Source organism: Quercus robur, chromosome 11, assembly GCF_932294415.1.
Source record: "Quercus robur chromosome 11, dhQueRobu3.1, whole genome shotgun sequence".
Taxonomy (NCBI): domain Eukaryota; kingdom Viridiplantae; phylum Streptophyta; class Magnoliopsida; order Fagales; family Fagaceae; genus Quercus; species Quercus robur.
In genome coordinates, this window is record NC_065544.1 from 4209881 (window position 1) to 4235107 (window position 25227).

General features: G+C 35.9%; 2 protein-coding genes across 9 annotated transcripts in view; both read right to left on the minus strand.

The window, feature by feature from the left end:
• The window catches only part of LOC126706154 (F-box protein CPR1-like), a 44794-nt gene extending 34287 nt beyond the window's left edge, over nucleotides 1-10507 (minus strand). Inside the window, exons 1-2 of one of the 6 annotated variants that reach the window (XR_007648529.1) lie at nucleotides 10416-10507; nucleotides 9154-9238 (exon numbers count right to left, since the gene is read on the minus strand). Coding sequence is in view for 2 of the 6 variants with exons in the window: in XM_050405463.1 (XP_050261420.1) it covers nucleotides 8078-9187 (1110 nt within the window). In the remaining 4 variants the exon portion in view is untranslated. Of the gene's footprint in view, nucleotides 1-6287; nucleotides 6592-8040; nucleotides 9277-9570; nucleotides 9692-10415 lie in introns of those variants that run through there. The other 5 variants (XR_007648531.1, XR_007648527.1, XR_007648530.1 and 2 more) reach the window with 5 other exon arrangements.
• Nucleotides 1-25227, minus strand: part of LOC126706152 (pentatricopeptide repeat-containing protein At1g77360, mitochondrial-like) — a 62701-nt gene that overhangs the window by 26352 nt on the left and 11122 nt on the right. The window contains exon 2 of one of the 3 annotated variants that reach the window (XM_050405459.1): nucleotides 3413-3427. The exons of 1 other annotated variant lie outside the window; for it this stretch is intronic. The gene's annotated coding sequence lies outside the window, so the exon portion shown is untranslated. Of the gene's footprint in view, nucleotides 1-3412; nucleotides 3428-24157; nucleotides 24312-25227 lie in introns of those variants that run through there. One more of the 3 variants, XM_050405454.1, reaches the window with a different exon arrangement.

A 25227-nucleotide genomic window follows, 5' to 3' on the forward strand; every position in this document is an offset into this window, starting at 1 on the left:
AGCCTGAGGTTCTGTCCGAGACCAATGTCTGCACCAGTACTTGGTTTTCCCTTTTAGCTTGAGTCCGAGGACCATGCAAGCCTGAGGTTCTGTCCGAGACCAATGTCTGCACCAGTACTTGGTTTTCCCTTTTAGCTTGAGTTCGAGGACCATGCAAGCCTTAGGTTCTGTCCAAGACCAATGTCTGCATCAGTACTTGGTTTTCCCTTTTAGCTTGAGTCCGAGGACCATGCAAGCCTTAGGTTCTGTCCAAGACTTTGAGTTCAGATTTTCCCTTTCATTGAGCATTTCCCGAGGTGCCAAACAGGGTGTCCCTGGGCCTTCACGCAAAGCGGGCTTGGGCCGCGAACTCAATGAACCCGCGGATTAAGAGATATTTCTGCAACCTCTGGCCACGCAGTACTTCTCTGACGCCCCAAGGATCGAGGCGCGCCTTTACGAGGCTCCTTGAGTCTCTTGGCTGCAGTTGACGTTGGAAGTTGAGCCAAGACTACTTTGTCTGTAGTGCTCCTTGGGACGCCACGTGAGTTGACTGTCATTATCTTGTCTTTTCAAATAAATAGGAGGGAGAGAGGGTTGCTTTATATATACACCCATCCTTTTATTTTTCTCTCACATCACGCTTCCCATATCCGGAGTTCTCCTTTCTTGGCATAACATGTTGAAAGCGAGGGTTGGGAAGAAAGGACTTTCTCCGCCGCAGAAGCGCCGTGTCCTCATGAGGCTTATAACAGTAAGGTATGGGCACAGGAAGCACAAGTTCAGGAGAGCACTCCAGCTCCACCGAGGGGGAACGGCGTCTCTCCCTCTTTTAGTCAAAATCCGAAGCAGGTTCTGCCCACGCCAGAATTTTGGTACGGCAGAAGAAAGATTTTCCACCATCGGCACCTCTGCTTTGCGGCAGACGTATGTTTAGAGAAAGCCCCTCAACTTCCCACTCCCTGCACCTTTCCTTCAACGGTGCCAGGCTCAAGTTGGGTTTCTTTGGCTGCCTGAGTTATGGGCATGTAAGAGCGCGGGGGAAGAATAAGGTCTCGGAGCTGTGGCCAACCTTTCCTCCGACATACCTCCTCGGCTTTCTCCAGCTTTCTTGTATTTTTCTTTTTCTTGCTTATGTAGTAAGCTTTGTCGTAGGCTGATTCCAGCTTTTCATTGTACACTGTACTATTTCTTCGTTGTAATAAAAATGGAAATTGATTTACATGTTTTAAGTGTTGATCTACTGGGCAGTACAACTTTGTGAACGAATGTGCTCTATGTATGTGTTGCTTTGAGAATATTTATAACAAAGCTACTTTGAAGCATAATCTAATCAACTCTCATCTATCAGCACTATCAGGCATTATATCGATAATTTGTAATAAATCAAACTTAGGAAACTGACCGGGGTAGCAGTTGAACGTTCCATAGTAAGCACGAGAATATTGTATGAGAACGACAAATTCGAAATAATTCATCCGAGGGAGTGACCGAGCACTGCATGATTTCAGTTATGCTTTTGGAAACATGCTACTCCATTCCATGCTGGTCCCTCTAGTTTCGAGGATCCGAGGGCAAACTAGAGAATCTAAGTAACACAGCTTTTCCTTTTAAGTAGTTGGTTTCCCCAGAGGCTTGGGTCCGAGGACCATACAAGGCCTTGGTTCTGTCCAAAACTTGTATTGTCTTTTTAAGTAGTTGGTTTCCCCAGAGGCTTGGGTCCGAGGACCATACAAGGCCTTGGTTCCGTCCAAAACTTGTAAGCTTCTTTTAAGTAGTTGGTTTCCCCAGAGGCTTGGGTCCGAGGACCATACAAGGCCTTGGTTCTGTCCAAAACTTGTATTGTCTTTTTAAGTAGTTGGTTTCCCCAGAGGCTTGGGTCCGAGGACCATACAAGGCCTTGGTTCTGTCCAAAACTTGTAAGCTTCTTTTAAGTAGTTAGTTTCCCCAGAGGCTTGGGTCCGAGGACCATACAAGGCCTTGGTTCTGTCCAAAACTTGTATTGTCTTTTTAAGTAGTTGGTTTCCCCAGAGGCTTAGGTCCGAGGACCATACAAGGCCTTGGTTCTGTCCAAAACTTGTAAGCTTTTTTTAAGTAGTTGGTTTCCCCAGAGGCTTGGGTCCGAGGACCATACAAGGCCTTGGTTCTGTCCAAAACTTGTAAGCTTCTTTTAAGTAGTTGGTTTCCCCAAAGGCTTGGGTCCGAGGACCATACAAGGCCTTGGTTCTGTCCAAAACTTGTAAGCTTCTTTATTTGCTTGCCCATGTCGATGACACCGTGGAACGTAGCCCCTAGTGGGAGCCTAGGTTGGAATAGCAACAATGTGTCGCCGGTGATACAGGCATCCTCGTAGCCCCTTGTTCGTCAGAAGCTCAACTTCGCCACCGCTCGAACTAACACGCAAGCCTCCCCACAGACGGCGCCAATTGTAGGGTCACGATTTGCGTTAAACCTCAGTTGGGTTGGGTTCGCACGTAAATGGGCCCATACAATATCATTTGTAGAGAGTGGGATCGAAAGGCTAAGTCATGTTTACCCGGCTGTGGTTTTGTTAAGATATTTATGCATGGTTCCAGTATACTTGCCTCTGAAACCCTTTCTCCTTTTAATGGGACTGGAGGAGACCCCCTTCTTTAGGTTACATATTTTTCTTTTATACTCGCATGCGTTCAATTTCCTTCGTCCACGTGTAGGGTCGACCCTTTCAAGACTGATACTTGTCCCATCAGTCTCAGACCTAAGTCGTTGAAAGTTGTGGATAAAGTTCATGGATAAGGCTCTGTTAGGCGCAGAGATATGCATGGGGAAGGTGGCAAAGGAAGCCTCTCTTAGATATTTTAGATTTCCCCTTCGGGCACTCCCCTTTACCTTTCTGCCCTTTTTCTTGGGTCAGCCGAGGACTGCACTGTCCTCGGCCGCTTCTCCGGGCCAATTGAGCCACCTTATTCTTGAACTTTGGCCATGACCTTTTTAGGCTTGGACCTTTGGACCCTTCATCAGCAAACGGACCTGGCCCGTCGATTATTGGACCCCACAGAATCCATAATGCAAATACTATTTATAATTGTAAACTATTGATTACAAGAATATATAGGCTATTCTCATCGTCATTCATACCAACATTAATTTTTTTTTGAAATAAAATAAATAAAGGACTTTTTCTCTTTATTAGGCTACGAATTCTACGAATGGTTCAGCATAACCAAATTTGCATTAGAAACTTCCCCACATATGATAGCCTTTATAGCTCAAGGCTATTGCTGATAAATTGATGGACAATTTCTACAAGACATGGATGGAAGTATGGAACATCTACACATTACGCTGGCCATGGAATATCTTTCATATAGAGTTTTGTTCATTCTTGCTTTAAAATCCAATGATAACATTACAGTCATTACTAGATCAATCCACACTTCTTTCGAATTTCCGTTTAGAAGAAAGGAACCTGGTGAGATGACAAGTTTCAAATAAATTCAAATTGCCTACTAAAGCTCTCAACGCAACAAATAAGAAAGGATATCAACCCCACCTAACAAAAAATTTATGAAAATGAAGAGGAATAAAAATTATTAAAAAGAGACTACCTAGAAGAGTAGCACATATAACTTAAGGAAAAGTTAACTACCTAGAAGAGCAGCACATATAACTAGAAGAAAAGTTAACGAATGCTCTCAGAGCATTACTTTATATATGCATAACAAAAATGTCTAGATCTGACCAAAACACAGTAAACACTAAAGTGAATTTTTCTTTCTTTCTTTCTTTTTTTTTTTTTTTTTTGATAAGTAACTATTAAGTGGAAAGTTGATAATGTTTGCTTGCTTCCCAAGGGAGATAGGATAAATGAAAAACTTTTTTGAGACCCCGTGTTCGTAGCGAGTTATGCACTTCATAAACCATTAAGCTTACCTTTCACCTCCAGGATCGTCATCTATGCCAAAGGCATGACAATTTAGAGGTCAAGCCCGCCAAGTACATTTTAAAAAAAACAAAATCACTTCATTTTGGACACATACAGTTTAATAATTTAACTACCTTCACACTATCACCAAGTGGTTTTCGGAGTCATGACAAGATTCATATATTGCTCCCATCAATTTAAGCATAAACAACCACTCATTTCGCCTCAATATCTTTGATCTTTGATGACACTTGAAGAAACTTAAGACATTACTCCAGAGTACTTGTATGTTATAATTAATAAGAGATTCAGGTAGCTTTAACCAAATCACATTGGATGGTAACATGCTCATCCAGGAATCCATCCTAGCAAACTAAGCCAGAACTTTTTGATTAGCAACAGTCTAAAAGTCTATGACACAAGACGCTGAAACCCAATATCTCCATAGGGTGACTATGGAGACTAATGAGCATTTTTTCCTGAGAATAGCTTTACTTACAGAACCTGGAATTCCAGGCACACCTGTGTTCTCATGCCAGCCTGGACAAGCATTATTTATTAGGTGCTCCAAATAAATAGAGAGATCATTTATTTTTCTGGGACACTAACAAGATTTTAGGTATTAGCATCACCTCGCTGCTTGAGAGAAAAACAAAGATTTACCTACCAATGGTGATGTATTTCATCAGGCCAATTACAGGGAAGCACTATAACCTAAAGGAATGTAACCTGGACTTTACTCGGGGTTCCTGAAGTCATAATTCATGTAAGCCTAGTTCTCCTATTGTGCTTAAGTATATAAGGTGAGCAAGTTTTGCTCTCAACCATTACCTAAATGGGGTAAAACAACAACAACAAACAAAAAGGAAAGAAAAGAAGCCAATTCATGAACTTAAAAGAATATACATCTGTGATGATTGGAGCATATACACTTGAATCGAAATTAACATAATGAGTATTAAATTGTCAGAAAAGCTAACAATTTAATACTCATTATGCTGTAACTGATGCGTCAAATAGATAAGTTTCAAGCTTAATCAAGAAAAAATCACCAAAAGATGCATTGGTGCACAAAAACTGAAAATGAATAAAAAATTATTGGATTGGAAGCATGAAACTTCAAATGAAGTGCAAGAAGACAAAAAGATCCTACTATATTTTCTTCTAATGTTTGCAAGCTAGATAATGAAGCACTTGGTAGGAAAAACAAATAAGGTATCCAAACAAGCACATTAAAAGCAACAAGAACCACATGATATTGGAAAAAAGCTATAACATGAGAAAAAAAAAGGAAAGATGTAACCAAAGGTAACCCAAATAAACCAGGAAGATTATGAGATAAGGAGTTAATCAACCAACAGTATAAGGACTAACCACTACAGATAGTACATACATGAAGGAAGACAACTCACAACTGATGTAGGGAAACGTAAGCCTAAAGAATTTTTTATTTTTTTTAAAAAAAGGAAACCATTAGTCCCTTATCTTTTATTTCTCCATGTTATATTTTATTTATTATTATGTATTTAGTATTACAAAATGTCATGTCACTAGCAAGTGACTCTTAATGAAGTTGGATGGTTAGAATCTAATTGCTATATGTAAGATAAAGGATTAGGATTCTATGGTTACTAAAGTCTATTATAAAAAAGCCTATGTTATCTTTAATTCTGTTATCTTTTTCTTTGATTTAATCTTGATTGTTACTAAAATTTCTTCTTAAACCCTTCTTCTACGTTAGACCTAAGTTCTCCTCACCAAATAAACAATCATGAGACTTAACAGTCCACACTGGCAATGCCACTAATTTGGAATCCAATTCACCAGTTATAGGTTCATTAAAAGAACTTATATAAGAAAGCTAATCTTTTATATATATATATATATATATATATTAATATATAATGAAATTTATTGAACCAAAAAAATGATCACCCAAGTCTCCAGGGTGTATACAACTTGGGACCGAAAACAATCAAACATTCAAATAACAAACATCTATCCAATCACAAACCAAAAATTAAGAGTGACTTCCTACAGCTAACATCCAATCCAATAAAGTTCTAAAGAAAAACAATCTCAGTTCCGCTGAAGTCCTTTCCAAATCCTTAAAGCTCTGGTAAAGTCATTCCATAGATACCTTTAAACCCATTACATAGATACAACCCTTATTAGATGGTAAAAATACACCCCCTCCTTCCTATCATCTTAAATGTAAATATCCTAAGATTAAAAAAAAAAACAAAACAAAACAAAAAAAAAAAACAAATTTAAAGATAGTTTCCATAGAATGCTATAACCCCATTACATAGATTTAACCATTATCTAGTTCATTCACTATAAAGAAGAAATTTAACACACTAAGATAGAAGAAATTTTGACACACAAATACATGTTCACAAACAAGCACAATGCAAGCATGGCAGACAGTTTAGCGCTTAATCATTTTTACAAACAAACAGAAACCAAACTACATATCATCCAGAATTACGAACATGAGTGGTGTAGCCCAAATGAGTTTAACAAAGTAAATTCACATAATAGCTACTACAATCCATTTTGACATAAAAACTAATGCCAATACTAAGAAACAAAACACCATTATTATTTTCCTAAACACTGGAAATCCACTCCATTTCTAAGGAAAAGTATGAATGCCGTCCTTGAGAAAGCCTGATGAATTCCTACCTCCAAGGTTGCTGCATTTCCTGTACATAGAAAGAAAGCCTTCAATTTAATGTTTAAAGCGAGGGCATCTGATTAACAAGTCCATTTGGTTTTGTCTCTTAAACTTGCTATCATTGCAGGATATTAACATAAAATTCAAATTTTATGTGCAATATAAATGACTAGAAAAATAAAATTAAACTTATGTTGCCATTTTTTTTTTTTGTTGACAATTTGATAGTTATAGAGTGGGAGGGGGTAATTTAAACCCTGGTTCTTCTAGCAACGGTGATATATGTTGCAGTTTGAATGTATCCAGCAAAGCCCTTATTAGATGTTGAAATGTAATATGCAATCCCACCCTATCAATGTAAATATCCTAAGATTAAAGAACAGATTTATAGGTAGTTTCCATAAGTACCTTTACACCCATTACATAGACATAACTGCTATCTTATTCCCTGAGAAAGCATAAATTTTACACACACACACAATGCAAGCATGGCAGACACTGTTTTGCTTGTACTTCATACAATTGTGTAATAGAAAATATTAACTCATTCACAAAAGATGAAGAGAGGGAAAAGAAAAACAATGGAAGGAAATGGAGTCGACAAGTGTCAAAGAAGTGTTACAGGTATATGTGCAAATGTACAAGTGTTAAAGAAGTCAAGTGATAGGCTATTACTAGTAGAAACAGTGATGTCAGCTGGTTGTTGTTAGAGGTGTTTGAGGTAGTCAGTTAGTTGTTACAGCGGATTAAGTAGTTAACAATTGATCTGCGCAATTGTATTGCTGTATAATGATCAATTGATGAATAAACCAGTTTTACCTTTTAGTCTTTCATTCTCTCTCTCACATCTTAGGAGGCAACGCTACCCTCAAATCTAGCCATCACCTTAATTTTCATACTCTTAACTACCCAATATCCAAGATCCTAACACCAAAGCTAGCAATGACAACTGGTGAGCTGCCTTCTCAATGAACATGGCTATATGGGAATGTTTGCAGTAAGAAGATAGGCATCTAAGATAATAGAAGATTTAAAATGTACAAGCATTATCTTTAGCATATACAGATCATAATTGATAAATTAAGAATTTTTTTAATAATCCCAGGAGAACACAAAGAACATTTAGTACGAGTGTGAAAACATGAAGTTAAAAGAGGCCACCGTAACATTACCAAGAAAAAATAAGTTGATTACATCTATCTTTATAATGTTATAAGTGGCAGGAAACATGATACTCACACATATATATAAGCATGCTAACCAACACAAACCACTTTGTTTTCTCAATATAACCGAAAACAACCACAACTTTGATCAGCTATCTATTCTAAATATAAAGCCACTCAATTAAGGTAATCAATCAACAATAAGAATTTATAGAATTACATTCATATCGTACTCATAATCAAAGCCAGGTATATATGAAGAACAAAATGGAAAACCATAAAAACAAGCTTGACAATAAAATTTATCTTGCCTGTTGTTGTTCCTCTTTCCTTACTTGGTTGGGTTTGTCAAAGTAAAACTAGGCTCTCAACATAAGAATCAACAAAATTATCTGCATATTCACGTCCACGAATTCCAAGATTTTTAACCTCTTTGGTCTTAAGGTCTCTTGTCTCAAGGTATCCTCCATCCATTTCCAGAATAACCTCACCACTCTTCCTAAAACCCTTAGGTTTACAACGAGAATCAGCAAAACTTACAATTTTGGTCCATGATGACGCATCCGCATAGTGTTCCATCACCCATATACTGAGACAGTCAGACTCCCGTTGAAACAGGGCAAGGGAATTCCCGTACGCTGAAATAGATACGCTCACCTGATCCTCATCTCCATTTTTATCTGAAAGTTTTGGCAGCGCTATCTCACGGAAGACCTCTTCCCCCAAATCAAACACTATAACAAAATTAAGAAATTCGTTCCCAGTCTTCCTCAAAGCAACCCAATGCAGAGCCCCATTGACAAAAGCCACCCCCTCACGATTTATAGTATCTATAGGAGGCAAAGCAGTAACCATTCTCCAGTTTCCAGTGGAGAGTGAGTAAACCTCCACCTCCGGTGGAGACTTACCCTCTTGGCCTTCTTCTTCAGGAGTCCCAAACCTCACCACCTTATAGTCATTGGCTTCGGAATCAAATCCAAACCCAACAGAGTACCAAGGGCAGGTAATATCGGGTATAGGAAGTTTGACAAACTTTCTAACACAAGGGTTCCAGAGAAAGAAATGATTCTCGTACCCATCTAAAGCATCAGCAAGGACGATGAGGCCATTACAAGTACCCACTACATGATATATTTCAGCATAGCCTGGATCATGAAGATGGAAGTCAACAAACCTGGTGTACTCATTGAAATCTTGGTTGTCAAAATGCAAAACGTATTGTTCTTTTTCATTTGCTTCGTCGGGCTCCAAAGGGCAGAGCCTGAAGAGGAGTAGGGGGTGTTTGTTGTTGGAGGAGTGGTGAAGATGGTCGGAAATGAAGGTTGGATTTTGGATGAAAGATCTCCATGTTTTGCAGACTGCTGTGCATGTTACTATGGATTTTATAGGTAGGCGAAGGAAAACATTGGTCAGGATTACATCAGGTAGAGAGTCCAACGTAGATAAATTGTCTGACATCGCTTCCTTCAACCTTGAAAAATAGTGAAATCAGAACCACAAAGGTAGAGACTTACACTGTGTTTGGTTGGAGAGACTTACACCGAAACCTAGCACAGAAAATTAACCCAACTCAAAATCAAGAAAAACCCAACTCAAAATCAATCAAAACTCACCGGAAAACCCAACCCAAAATCATCACAGACACACCACAAAACCATCAAAATCGTTCTAAATCTAGATCCAAAGTCATCAAACCCATATAAAAATTCATATAAATAATCAAACCCATATACAAAATTGATGGAGCTCTCAATCAAAATACAAACTCAAATCACAATTTTAAAACTAATCAAATTAGAACCAAAAAAAAAAAAGAAAAAGAAAAAAAGAGCAAGACTGGCCCATCTGAGCCTCGGTGGGAGGACATGCAGTGGTGCTTCTTGAATGCTCTGGAGTAGACGTAGTGTTAGAGAAGAAAAGAAAAAAGAAAAGTGAAGATTGAAGATAGTGCTCCAGACGAAGGGATAGAGAAGAGAAGGAGAAGAAAAGAAAAAAAGAGAAGTGAAGATAAAAGAAGAAGGCTCCAGACGAAGTGCCAGATAAAAAGAAAAAAAGAAAAGTGAAAGATAAAGACAAGGGAAAGGTGTGGAGGAGAAAAAAAGAAAAGATACGTGTGGATGAAAAAAAAAGAAAATAAAAAGAAAATAAAAAAGAAAGATAAGGGAAAAATGAAATAGAGAATAAAAAATTAAAATTGAGAAATGCTAGTACAATAGTTTTATAATAATTCTTAAGTTGTGGGTTGTTACTGACTAATATGGATAAAAAAAAATATTTAAGTGATATGTTCAAATTAAAATCAGTAATAACTTACAATAATTCTTTTTTTTTTTCAACGTGGCGTAATCAAGTTGTACATTATTGTAATTTTTACATTATAATAATAAAAATAATAACATAAATTTATACATATAATGTGGTAAATTTTATATTATTTAATGAGTACAAATAAATCTATTTTTTACCTATTATATAACAAGGATATAATAGTCAATTACATAAATTATATTTTCCATTTTTTCCTTTTTCTTTTTAACCAAACAAAAAAGTTTTCCACTCTCTCACTTTTCCACCCCTCCAACCAAACACACAAGAGGGAAAACTAAAAATTTTCTATCCTCTCACTTTTCCATCCTCTCACAATTTTCCATCCTCCCACTTTTCCACTCCTCCAACCAAACAGACCCTTAGAGAGAAAATTGGGGAAGGAGGTGGCTGAAGTGAGAACTGAGAAGCGTAGAGGCAGAGAGAACTGGGGAAGGGGGCGGCTGAAGAAAAGAAGAGAATAGAGAAGATGTGGTATTATTTATATCATGCTATTAGGGTTTTAAAAAATTAAATAGCCAAAAAAACCCACGCGAAGGCTAATCTGGGATCAGTCAGCAAAAAAAAACCGCTTCTACACTGTTTACAGACTCACAAATTTCACATTTTAGCAATTGTTTCATTAAAAATGGATCTTACGGAACTATTTAAATATTTAAAAACTAGTCGAAAATCCATGCAACGCACGGAAACTTACCTATTTATAATAGACTAAAATAATTTTATAAAATTTTAAATTGATTATGAAACTATACTATTGCATGAATTACTCCTATCTTTTTGAGTTACAATTCGATGAATAAGCCAAATTTAGATGTTGAAAAAAAATAACTAAAAAGTTCTGATGTTAAAACGTTCGAAAGGGGAAAAAAAATCAAAAAATTTACTGGCACTGCCTAGAAATAATTGAAACAAAACAAAATATATATGACTACCAAATAGAGAAATATAAGAGAAAAATAGGTTACATTCAAGAGAATAATCCATAGTTATAACAGTTGAAATTTGCTAAACTGTTTCAAATATTACAAAAAATTAAACCCAAAAATTTAGAGGGTCAAACTTTCAAAAGACAATAAAATTAAAAATCAAAACATTCAGAACCTACAAATTATAAAAACAAAACAAAAAAAAAGAAAGTCATTATTGCGAGACAATTTCAGTAAGGATGGAAAGCTTTTCTAAGTTTTTTTTATCCAATTCTTCCTAATTGATGAAAAATTTGGTTCAAACATTGTCGAACACTTTGAAGGTGAAAATAATATAGGCTTCCAACATAATCTTTAATTAATAAATAAAGAAGCATGACACCATAAAAGAAAACATAAGATAATATATAGTGCATATACCTTACTTTACAGCTGTGAGAAAATATCCACACAAAAGGAATTGAAAACTTGTACATACGTCTCCATAAGGTAAAGCTTAAGGTTATATAATCTAAAATAATATAGAATATAGCATCTTTGAACCACACAAAAAGTTAGCAAACTTATTACAATACTTGTAGTTATACTATATATTGTAAAGTACTACTCCATACAAAACAAAAGCAAAAAAAACTAATTTACAAAAAAGAGAAAAAGTAATAGCAAGCGTACCAAATAAATTGAAACTTAGAGTTTTCTCTCTTAGTGGAGACGAACAGAGAAGATTGCTTTAGGGTTTTCAAGGATTTTGCCTCTTATATATATATATATATATATATATATATATAAAAGACTCATGTTAGGACTCTCTCATTATTTAGTTTTAAAAATTAAAATTTTTTAAATTAAAATGATGATGTGGAAAATTGTGGGAGTTTCAAAAGTTTCAGTTATATATATATATATAGATTATTTTGCTACAGTATTTTTAGTTTCAATAAAAATAAGCTCAATCCAAACAGACCTTATATATCAATTCGGTTTAGTCAGTTTCAGTGTAGAAAAATCCAGCACCGCCATAGAACCGAACCGAACCAAAAACCAAAATATTTGAAATTTTAAAACCGAAATCAGGAAAAACCGACCAAAACCAGAAATTTTGGTCGGCTTCGATCGGTCCATTCGGTTTTCCGGTTTGAACGCACACCCCTAGTTGTTGTAATAAAGAAAACAATAATGGCGTTGGAGATGGGTTTAGGTGTGGGTTTGGCTATGGGTTTGGTGGTGGTGATTGATTTTGGGTGTGAGTTTCTGGTAATTTGGCTATGGTGGTGGTGTGGTGTATAAGTTTCAAGTAAAGTAGTAGCAGTGCCAAAAAAAAAAAAAAAAAAAAAAGCTAAAAAGTTAAAATATATAAAATGGCTTTTTGTGTGGTTAAAAAGTTAAAAATTTGTTTTCACCAACATGGATGCTCTTTTATATATATATATATATATATATATATGAAAATGCTAATGGATGTCCTTAGGGCAACGGTTAATAGTCTATTTAAATAAAGTTTTTATAAGAAAAGAAAAAAAAATTAATATTTTGACAGTTTTTTCCATTTCTCATAAAAGCGGTATCAAAATTTTCTCAAAATGGATTGTTAACTGTGGGGCCGGAGAATTTGTGGCCCCAGCCCACTTCATAATAGGGCCCAAGACCCAAGCCGAGGAGAATATTTTCCGAGGACGAGAAGTAAAAATCCAAAAAAGGCCCAAATATATGGCCGAGGACGATCTTATACTCGGCACCACACAAAACGCTTGACGAAAAGGACAAACTCAGTACAGGGGCAGGACAAGGGAGAAAGCTGCCAACACCGTAGTACAGAACCCTGCATCTGACAGACCCATACTCCGAACCATGCTATTCAGTTTTTACAACCACCCTCAACCACTCTAGGTATGGGCTGATAAGACAGGTCTACACCCCAAAACGTAAATCTTACACGTGGATACGGAAAGGAGAGGAGATACTAGTATAAAAGAGAAAGAGAGCTAAGAGGGAGGAGGCTCTAAAAAAAAGGGAGAAGGAGAAGAGCATTACGCTCCTCGGACACGGTCCGAGGACCTAAACCTTACAAACCGCATCGACGGAAGGCTTAGCTACGTCTATGCTCATATAAACCTCCATAAAAACCATGATTAAACCACCATCCGGTGACCAAGGCCTAGCCTTTTAACCCCACGCTCTACAAATCGTATTGTTTGGGCACTTTACGTACGAGCCCACAATCATGTGTGGGTCGTTACAAATTGTGTCCCAACAATTGGCACCGTCTGTGGGAAGGTTTGCGCGTTAGCACAGGTGGTGGCTGAGTCAAGCCTTTTTGTCAAATAAGGGTCTGCGAAAGCTCCTCCATTTCCAACAACACGCTGTTGTTGTCCTGACATGAATTTCCGCTAGGGGCTACACCTCGCCGCGTTAATGTTACGGACAGCTCTAGGGGCTTCTAACATCAAGCAAACGTCCATCACCTTGGTCCAGGGCCTAGTCTTCAAAAATAAAAATAAAAACGATGTAAAAGAAAAAATACAAGGTTTTGGACAGAACCAAGGCATTGTATGGTCCTCGGACTCAAGCCTATGGGGAAATCAACTACCTAAGAAAAAACAAAGGTTTTAGACAGAATCAAGGCATTGTATGGTCCTCGGACTCAAGCCTATGGGGAAACCAATTACCTGACAGAAAAAACAAAGGTTTTGGACAGAACCAAGGTATTGTATGGTCCTCGGACTCAAGCCTATAGGGAAACCAACTACCTAAGAAAAAACAAAGGTTTTGGACAGAACCAAGGCATTGTATGGTTCTCGGACTCAAGCCTATGGGGAAACCAACTACCTGAAAGAAAAAACAAAGGTTTTGGACAAAACCAAGGCATTGTATGGTCCTCGGACTCAACCCTATGGGGAAACCAACTACCTAAGAAAAAACAAAGGTTTTGGACAGAACCAAGGCATTGTATGGTCCTCAAACTCAACCCTATGGGGAAACCAACTACCTAAGAAAAAACAAAGGTTTTGGACAGAACCAAGGCATTGTATGGTCCTCGGACTTAACCCTATGGGGAAACCAACTACCTAAGAAAAAACAAAGGTTTTGGACAGAACCAAGGCATTGTATGATCCTCGGACTCAACCCTATGGGGAAACCAACTACCTAAGAAAAAACAAAGGTTTTGGACAGAATCAAGGCATTGTATGGTCCTCGAACTCAAGCCTATGGGGAAACCAACTACCTAAAAAACAAACAAAAGTTTTGGACAGAACTAAGGCATTGTATGGTCCTCGGACTCATGCCTATGGGAAAACCAACTACCTGAAAGAAAAAACAAAGGTTTTTGACAGAACCAAGGCATTGTATGGTCCTCGGACTCAAGCCTATGGGGAAACCAACTACCTAAGAAAAAACAAAGGTTTTGGACAGAACCATGGCATTGTATGGTCCTCGGACTCAAGCCTATGGGGAAACCAACTACCTAAGAAACAAACAAAGGTTTTGGACAGAACCAAGGCATTGTATGGTCCTCGGACTCAAGCCTATGGGGAAACCAACTACCTGAGAAAAAACAAAGGTTTTGGACAGAACCAAGGCATTGTATGGTCCTCGGACTCAAGCCTATGGGGAAACCAACTACCTAAGAAACAAACAAAGGTTTTGGACAGAATCAAGGCATTGTATGGTCCTCGGACTCAAGCCTATGGGGAAACCAACTACCTAAGAAAAAATAAAGGTTTTGGACAGAACCAAGGCATTGTATTGTCCTCGAACTCGAGCCTATGGGGAAACCTACTACCTAAGAAAAAACAAAGGTTTTGAACAGAACCAAGGCATTGTATGGTCCTCGGACTCAAGCTTATGGGGAAACCAACTACCTAAGAAAAAACAAAGGTTTTGGATAGAACGAAAGCATTGTATGGTCCTCTGACTCAAGCCTATGGGGAAACCAACTACCTAAGAAACAAACAAAGGTTTTGGACAGAACCAAGGCATTGTATGGTCCTCGAACTCAAGCCTATGGAGAAACCAACTACCTAAGAAAAAACAAAGGTTTTGGACAGAACCAAGGCATTGTATGGTCCTCGGACTTTTTGTTCACGAGTCACAAACCTCACCACCTTATAGTCATTGGTTTTGGAATCAAATCCAAACCCAGAGGCGTTGTATCCGCCATGTGAGGAGAAGCTGATACTGGGTTTAGGAAGCTCGACAAACTTTCTAACACAAGGGTTATAGATAATATAACAGTGCCCATATAAATCATCAGCAAGGAAGATGAGGCCATTGCATGTACCCACTACACGAAAAGGGTAGCAGTCAAACCTGGTGTACTCATTGAAATCTTGGTTGTCGTCAAAATGCAAAACGTATTGTTCTTTTTCATTTTCTTCAATTAGACCGAAGAGGAGTAGGGGGTGGTTGTTGTTGTTGGAGTGGTGGAGATGGTTGGAAATGAAGGTGGGGTTTTGGATGAGATATTTCCATGTTTTGGAGACGCACGTGCAAGTTATGATGGATTTTACAAGCAAGCGTAGAGAGTCACACATCGATTTGGAGACTTCTTCAGAGGATAAGCTGTCTGACATTGCTTGAAGATACAGTGAAGTAAAAGACAGTAACACTGAGAAATAGGTACTGAATCGACAAAAACCAAACAACCCAGATTCTGGTTTTTCGTTTTTAGTAGGATAGTGCGAGAAAAATGCGTGTTTGTGTGTGTGAGAGAGAGAAACTCGGTTAGTAGAGAATGGGAGAGCGAGTCAACCCGGCGATTTACAGAACGTCCTTCTTACTCTCTTTCAGTCTTTGCATTCTTGAGGGAATGGGCAGTAGCAGCGTGACAGGGAAGTATGTAGTAAGTTAGCCAACGTTTCAAAGATATAAGGAAAATAGCTTTTTGAGTTTTAGAAATTCGAGATTCATATTAAATTCGCTTTTGGCTGGACAATTTGAACTGAAAATGCTACATAGATCTCGAGTCTTTAAGACTTGAGTTCCATGTAAAAAAAATTTCTTCTATAGTGGAGTTTTTAAGTCTTATAGTGATGTTTTAAAGTCTTATAGCGGCATTTTCCTATAATTTTTTTTTTATAAGTGTGATCACCCTATACTAGGTTCTGGGAGCCCTATAGTGGCGTTTTTAATCCTTATAGTGACGTTTTAAAACCTTATAGCAGCGTTTTTATGCATTTTATAGACTCGATTTCCACATCAACCCCATTCACTTACAAATCGAGACTTAAAAAATCGAGTTTTATCTTGAAACTTCAGTTTCAGACATTCTGATACTCAAGATGCTAGTTTTTAACATTGTTTTGAAACGTGACAACTAATTAAATTTTTTAATATTTATTGTTATTTAGAAAAAAAAATTCTGCATTCTTTGATTCTCTTTCCATCTTCCATTTGTCTCTCTCCGTGTATCTAATTCTTTCGCCTCAAGTTGATTCAAGTAACTCTGAAGCTCAATTAATTCCCGCTACAGTACTTATTTCCTTGGGCGTACCAACCCCGCTGTAAAGCAAAATTTACGAGCATCAGTATCACTTCACTGTCAACTACAACCTCCAAATTCGAATAGATTCTCAAAAAAAAAAAAAAAAAAACACAACTTCCAATGAGCTCTGTCAGAAGTACAAAGCAACTTTATAACAATAAAATAAATGAATAAGCGAAATACTAATTAATAATTTATTTAAAAAAAATTATGAAAATAATAATAATTTTTTGATAATTTTTTAATTTTCTATAAAAATAATATAAAAAATTTTCTAAAATAAATTGTTAACTAAAGAGAGATAATAATATGAGCTTCAATTAGCTTGTAACTTCACTGTCAACTATAACCTCCAACTTCCAATAGATTCTCAAAAAAAAAAACTACAACTTCCAATAAGCTCTGTCAGAAGTAAAAAGCAACTTTATAACAATAAAATAAATAAATAAATAAATATATAAGCGAAATACTAATTTATAATTTATTTAAAAAAATTATGAAAATATTAATAATAGTTTGACAATTTTTTTCATTTTTTATAAAAGTGATATAAAATTTTTTCTAAAATGAATTGTTAATCAAAGAGAGATAATAATATGGGTTTCAATTAGCTTGTAAAGTTTCTGATGGTTAAATAAGATATCTAGTTCAATCTGACCTACATCAAAAACCAATTAATATCTTAATCTAATGATAAAGAACTATCATAAATTAAAACTCTCAAAATAATAATAATAATCTTTCTTCTATCAAATGTCTCATTTCTTCTATTTTTTAGATGGAATAATTAACATTGACAATCTTTTATGATAGAAATTACTAAGAGCATCCACAGCAGTAGAGCTAAAAATTTAGCTTTTTTAGTTCTATCAAAAATTAATTTATCTATTTTACCTACATACATGCTGCAGCAATGAATCTATTTTAGCTTTCAACACAATAAAACAATATAAACATTATAATAAAATAATATATCCACTGCAATAAACAACAATCACAACCACCTGCAACCGCCACCACTACCGTCGCTACGCCACTGCCACTGCCGCCGCCGCCACCACCGACTCTTCCACCGTTGCCACCACGTGATAGCAAATAATCGTCTAGTGTTAACAAGTGATTATTTTAACCCCAAATTATAATTATATTTTTTTTTTTACTAAAACAATTTCTCAATTATCATAATAGTCTATTATCGTCTCAATTGTTCGAAAGCAATCTTGGAACAAAGTGAACTATGAAATGGAGGAACTTTATAAAAAAACATATAAAATAGAACACATATTATGTCAAGAACAATGTAGTCCATAGATTTACTCAAATACATAACTCAAACCAAATTACAATAAAACTCACACACTCGCACAAGTTCCTATGACTCATGCTTCTCAACATACAAAAAAGAATATTCTTACGACTCGCCTTGCAATTGCCATAAATGTTCAATAAGGTCCGACTGGAGTTGAAAATGAATTTCTCAGTCTCTAATGCATCCATGCCTCTCAATGTATGACAAAAATTCATCACTTTGTTCACGTAACACTTGCAAAGGAGGATTATCCACTCCATTATTTTGTTCATAATCCAAGTGTACCACTTCATTATCATCCCGCTCATTTTTCCACTCATCTTCAACAATCATGTTATAGAGAATTATGCACGCTTTCATGATCTTTTAGAGTGTTTCAAGATGGAAAAATCGTGCAGGACCATCGACAATTACGAAATGTGCTTAAAACACTCCAAATGCACACTCAACATCCTTCCTATACGCCTCTTGGGCTACTGCAAATAATTTATACTTTTGTCCTTGTGGAGCTGAAATTGTTTTCACAAATGTTGTCCACTTTAGATATATGCCATCAGCAAGGTAATATCCCATTGTGTAGTCATGACATTGATTGAGTAATGTACTGCAGGAGCACGTCCTTCAACAAGTTCATTAAATACATGAGATCGCTCTAACACATTAATGTCATTATTTGACCCAGATAACCCAAAAAATGCATGTCATATCCAAAAATCATATGATGCTACTACCTCCAAAATAATAATAGGCTCACGAATATGACCACAATATTGACCTTTCCATGCGGATGGACAAATTTTTCACTTTCAATGCATGCAATCAATTGAACCTAACATACCTGGAAAACCTCAACATTCGCCATGAGCTAACAATCTAGCAATGTCTTCATTGTTTGGCTTTCTTAAGTATTCCTCAAAGAAAACATCAATTACCGAAGTAACAAATTTTTTCAAACTTTCTAATGCAGTAGTTTCCCCAATCCACACATATTCATCTATCAAATCACCTGATACTTCATACGCAAGCATTCTAAGTGCAGCAGTTATCTTTTGTAATGAAGATAAACCAAGTTTTTTAACACTATGTCTTTTTTGGACAAAGTAAGAGTCATAAACTTCTACCTTAGATTGAATACGGAGAAAAAGAGAACGCTTTATCCGAAATCTCCTACGAAATAAAGCGGGTGGATATATTGATGGGGAAGCAAAATAATCAAGAAAAAACCTCTCATGGCCTACCAAATGATTACGTCGGATAGAACGACGACGTTTAGGTTGTGATGTTTCCATAACAAATTCTTCGATTATCTCATCTTCATCTGAGTCATCAAGAAGGAACTTGCGAAACAAATAGTGATTCATGGATGCAACTTTCAAGACAATTGGAAAGCAATTATTACTATAGATGCAAGATTAAAGTCAAGTGACATAAGTTACAACAAAATGAATATAACCAATTCACGCACAAGTCACAACACAAACACATACATCTAAAAAAAAAACAACTTGGAAAAGAAAATTTAGTAAATTGATGTGTTCAGAAAAGGGTTCCTGGTTTAAAAAGAAATATTATGAATGCTTATTGTTCATAAATTTATTCTAAGACCTAGTAAAAAAACAAATAGATTCGCTTTAAAAAGATAAGTAAAATAAGAAATACTATGAATGCTCATTGTTCATAGATTTATTCTAAGACCTGTTGCAAGTGCTCTAAGTACTTGCTATTTAGCTATTTAGCTCCACTGTTGCAAGTACTCTAAGTACTCCGTAATAGATATCAATACTTTAAAGGAAACTAATATGATATAAACAAATTAAAAAAAAAAAAAAACTATTAATTAAAGTTAATGGTAAAATTAAAATATAATTTAAAATAGTATCCCATATCTATTGTATAGTTATCAACCAAGTAGGATGCAATTTTTTTTAAAGACTGTAAGAGCATCCGTAGTAGATGTTTTATAAAAAATGTCATTTTGACACACCAAAAGCCTACTTTATTATTTTACCATATCATTTCACAATATCTCATTTATTAGATGTTTTATCATTCAATTATATACATTAAAATAATATTTACTACACATTAAAATAATATATTATCTCCTCCCCATTATCATCAACAACAGCAATAACATTAACGCCAATCAACAACACTAACATCAAAACCCATCCCAAATCTCATACCCACAACACCAACTTAAAACCCACATCGAAACCCACTTCAACGCTAACCCAAAACCCACATCAACGCCGAAACCCACATTAACGCAGACCCAAAACCCACATCGAAACCCATCCGAAATCTCACACCCACAACCCGATTAAGAAAGATTTGAAGGTCGGCGGTGAGGGTTGTGAATGTCGGCGGCAAGTTGTGGAGAATGAGGCGACGAGATCAATGGCAAGGACTAGCGAGATCAACAGCGAGGACTGGAAAGTGACGCGGAGAGATCGTGGCGAGGACTGAAGAGTGATCTTGAGCAACTTTCTTGAGCAGGGAGGAGAGGGAAGAGATAGAGAATAGGGATGGCAATGGGGCAGGGCGGGGCCGAAGGATGGGGTCTGCATCCCCGCCCCGCATGGTTTTATCTTGCCCCATCCCCGCCCCGCCTCACCCCGCATGACGGAGAATACTTTCTCACCCCATCCCTGCCCCTTGGGGCCCCACGAAGCCCCGTCCCATTATGTAAAACTCTACTTTTTGTTAATTTGCCCTACAACTAGTACAATTTTTTTAATGAAACCTATTTCATTAATAAAAATATACTTGAAATTACAACTAAATTTATCCCATCAAATCGAATCAATTTTTAGAAAAAATTGAATAATATATTCAAGTGTTTAACAAGACAATCATTAAAAAAAAAAAAAAAAAAACTCATAGTATAACACAACAAAATAAAGGCAGAGAATCACATTGGGTAGAATAAAATATGCTAATATTAATATGTTTATTTAAATAGTAGAGTTTTAGGATATGAAAATTTTACAATTATAACCTTTAGTAACACGGGGCGGGGCGGGAACGGGGAGGGGCGGGGTGGGTCTAAAAAGCCTAAACCCATCCCCGCCCCGCCCCGTGGTGCGGGGCTAAAATCTTACCCCATCTCCGCCACACCGCCTTTGAGAGGCGGGAAAAACCCGCGCAGGGTGAAGCGGGGAGGGGCGGGTTAAGCGGGACGGGAAAAAATTGCCATCCCTAATACAGAATGACAGAGACAGAAGAAATGAGATAGAGTCGACGGAGAGAGAGAGAGATATCACTGGAAGAGAAGAGAGAAAAACACAATAAAATAATATTATCCCATTTTGCAATTGTTGTCTGTACTATCTCATATTTGAGATAGTATTGTAGCAATGTGTCATAATTTTTTAGATTTGGAACATCTAATAAAACTTCGTTTTTATGTTTGGTGTGACAAATGTTCCAAATATTTGGCATTTAACACATCTACTGTGGATGCTCTAATGATGGTTGTTTTGTTATTTATCTAAAAAAAAAATAGAACTTGATATGATATGAACAAATAAATTGTAGTAGAATTTGAATTGTAATCAAATTAAGATTTTTATCAACATATAAATTATAGAAGAAGAAGATAAGAATAAAAAATTATATATATATATATATATATATATATATTAAAAAAAAATTTAAATTCTGACAATTTGGTGAAACCACTTGACGCAATCACCACTTCTAAGTTCAACTTTTATTATATAGTATGTTATGTGATACGATATGGGGTGATCTGGGCCAGGCGCTTGATGATTTTAAAACACCACTCTGAGCAGCCTAGCCCAAATTGAAAGGATACGGGGCCTAAATTGTACTTTCATCTAATACTTATTTTGTTGCAGTGAATTTTTATTTTTTTGAAGAAAAAGTCTGGTGTCATCACTTGTACCACAACTCGCCCATGTATATCTTGTAATTGGTGGAAGGGTGATGGTGAGTCCATGTGGCAAGTTGTGTTTGGTGGATCCATGTGGCGAGTCTATATGGGGACACCCCTCCACCAACCACAACTCGCTACATGGGCGAGTTGTGACACAAGTTATGCCACTAAAACTACTCTTTTTTGAAAGCCAAAAAAACAAATTATATATATATATATATATATAATAAAAATAATCACATAATAATTGTGATATTAGTGATTAACCCTAATAAATGTGATGTTGCTCCGTTTACAATAATTCATGTTAATATTAATAATTGTGAAAAATATTGTGTACCTAATTTTACACTATTTATTATCGCAAGGTTTCATTTGGTTTAGCTTTGACATGCAAACCTTTCTTCTTCTTTTTTTACCTAATTATAATAGAGATCCTGAGCATATTCTATACCTCATATAGCCATTGGCAACATATAAGCTGAAAAACAAGGCATTAAGCTAGTAAAATTGTGTGATGATTTGGTAATACATATTCCAGTTTGAACAAAGGGTGCATCAACTTGAACAACTTCAAAACTATACAACGTGCATCGAAGCTCCTAGAATATGTATGTAGCAATATTTCAAAGTAAAAATCATAACAATTTGTTTATAGTTGTATAGATATGACACAATAAAGCTCATTGTTGCTGGAGGAAAAGGAGGAGGAATTTGAAGATTGACTCACACCTATTGTTGTAAATATTGTGTGAGGAGCAAACAAGTGTGAAGAGGGGGAGAGAGAAAGAGGGTCACAAGCCGACAACTAGAGATAATATGATGGATCCACTTTTTATAGTTGTTTTGTAATTTTATTAGAGAAAAAATGCGAAAACACCTTGTAATCATATTGATCATTGTACTTCTAATTTGAAATTATACTCCTTATCAATAGTTTTGTAATTAAGTGGTATAGTCTACTCTTTTTTCTTAGAAGAACCGAGATTCAAATTCCCCTCCTTATTATTGTACTATTGAATTAATAATAATAATAATAATAATAATAATAATAATAAATCTTTGAACTTTGATAAATGCCCATCTCATCAAGGATGTCAATACCGTACCGGAGGCCGTACCGGTTTGGCCACCGGTACGATATATTTCGGATACCGGTCAATACCGGTGTACCGTTTCGGGTTTACCGCTATTTTTTATATTTATAAATATATATATATATATATGTATGTATGTGTTTGTGTATATATATATTATAATAAATATAAAAGTTTACCATAAAACATTTCCTCAATTTAGAACTAGTTATTCATGGTTTTAGACTTTAGTATCAATTAAAAGGGAAAAAAAATAAAATAGAAAGCTTAAAAGTTACCATTGCATACTAAGAAAACAAATAATACTAATAAGTTAATACAAATAAGTTACCATTTTGTCCTAACAAAAATTCAAAAATTACAAAACTTTAAAAAAAAAAAAAAAAAAAAAAATTTCTGTACCGGCCGGTATTGCCCGAAATTGGCCGGTACGGCCGGTATTTTTTCCGGTACGAAACAGGGGGGTCGAGTGTACCGGATTGCTGGCCGGTACGGTATATTCCGGCCGGTACGGTATATTCCGGCCGGTACGGCCGGTACGGTACGGTATTGACATCCATGCATCTCATACCTTGACACCTTGTGTTACCATTCTGTTAATGGACAAGAAATGCATACATTTGATAGAAAAATTAATTAAAAAAGCATTTAGATAAATTTAATTGAAAAAATAGTTTTATTGCTAATTAATTTCTTTTCTTTTCTTTCTTCTCTCCATTCATGGTGGCACCATAGCCCAACCACTAGCACTGAAAACCACACCCAGCTAGCATTGCATCCAACCATTATCTTTATTGATAAATTACACACCCATGAATCTTGAACATATAACCTCACATTCTGCATAACACTAATTATGAAAATGTATCAATTAAGCCAAAAAATGATTTGCTCAAACTTGAGCAAACCATTACCAAATTTAATTGACTTCATAGCTGTTGAAAGATTGAATTATTGCAATATGGAATCTATAATGCAAAGAACAAAACTTAAGTACAGTACATTAGGTGTTATTTTTTAAATTTCACATCTTAAGATTCAGTCATATGGCTGCTTAACTAATCTACATGGTAAATCTTAAAAAATGAACCTAAGAAACAACACTTAAGTAATGTACCTAAGTCTCTCTCTAATGCAAATACTATTCATAATTGTAAACTCTTGATTACAAGAATATATAGGCTATTCTCATCATCATTCATCCCAACATTAAATTTTTTTTTTTTTTGAAATAAAATAAATAAAGGACTTTTTCTCTTTATTAGGCTAGGAATACCATGAATGGTTCAGCATAACCAAATTTGCCTTAGAAACTTCCCCGCATATGATAGCCTTTATAGCTCAAGGCTTTTGCTGATAAATTGATGGACAATTTCTACAAGACATGGATGGAAGTATGGAACATCTACATTACGCTGGCCATGGAATATCTTTCATATAGAGTTTTGTTCATTCTTGCTTTAAAATCCAATGACAACATTACAATCATTACTAGATCAATCCTCACTTCTTTCGAATTTCCGTTTAGAAGAAAGGAACCTGGTGAGATGACAAGTTTCCAATAAATTCAGATTGCCTACTGGAGCTCTCAACAAACAAATAAGAAAGTAAGCATATCAACCCCACCTAACAAAAAATTTATGAAAATAAAGAGGAACAAAAATCACGAAAAAGCGACTACCTAGAAGAGCAGCACATATAACTATAGAAAAAGTTAACGAATGCTCTAAGAGCATTGATTTTTATATGCATTCATGCATAACAAAAATGTCTAGATCTGATCAGAACACAGGAAACACTAAGTTTTTTTTTTTTTTTTTTTTTTTTTGATAAGTCACTATTAAGTGGAAAGTTGAAACAACTGGATTAGAAGCCCTCCGGACTTCCGGAGAAAAACAAGGATACCATTTTTCTTCAACTAGAAATTTGATAATGTTTGTTTCCGAAGGGAGATATGATAAATGAAAAACTTTTTCGAGACTCCATGTTCCTAGCAAGTTATGCACTTCATAAACCATTACTCTTACCTTTGAACTCCAGGATCTTCATCTATAACAAAGGCATGACAATTTATAGGTCATGCCCCGCCAAGTACATTTTTTTTATAAATAAATTCACTTCATTTTGGATACATACAGTTTAATAATTTAACTACACTCACACAATCACCAAGAGGTTTTCATGAATCATGACAAGATTCATATACTACTCCCATCAATTTAAGCATAAACCACCACTCATTTTGCCTCAATATCTTTGATCTTTGATGACACTTAAAGAAACTTAAGACATAACTCCAGAGGACTTGTATATTACAATTAATAAGAGATTCAGGTAGCTTTAACCAAATCACATTGGATGGTAACATGCTCATCCAGGAATCTATCCTAGCAAACTAAGCCAAAACTTTTTGATTAGCAACAGAGTCTGAAAGTCTATGACACAAGACTCTGAA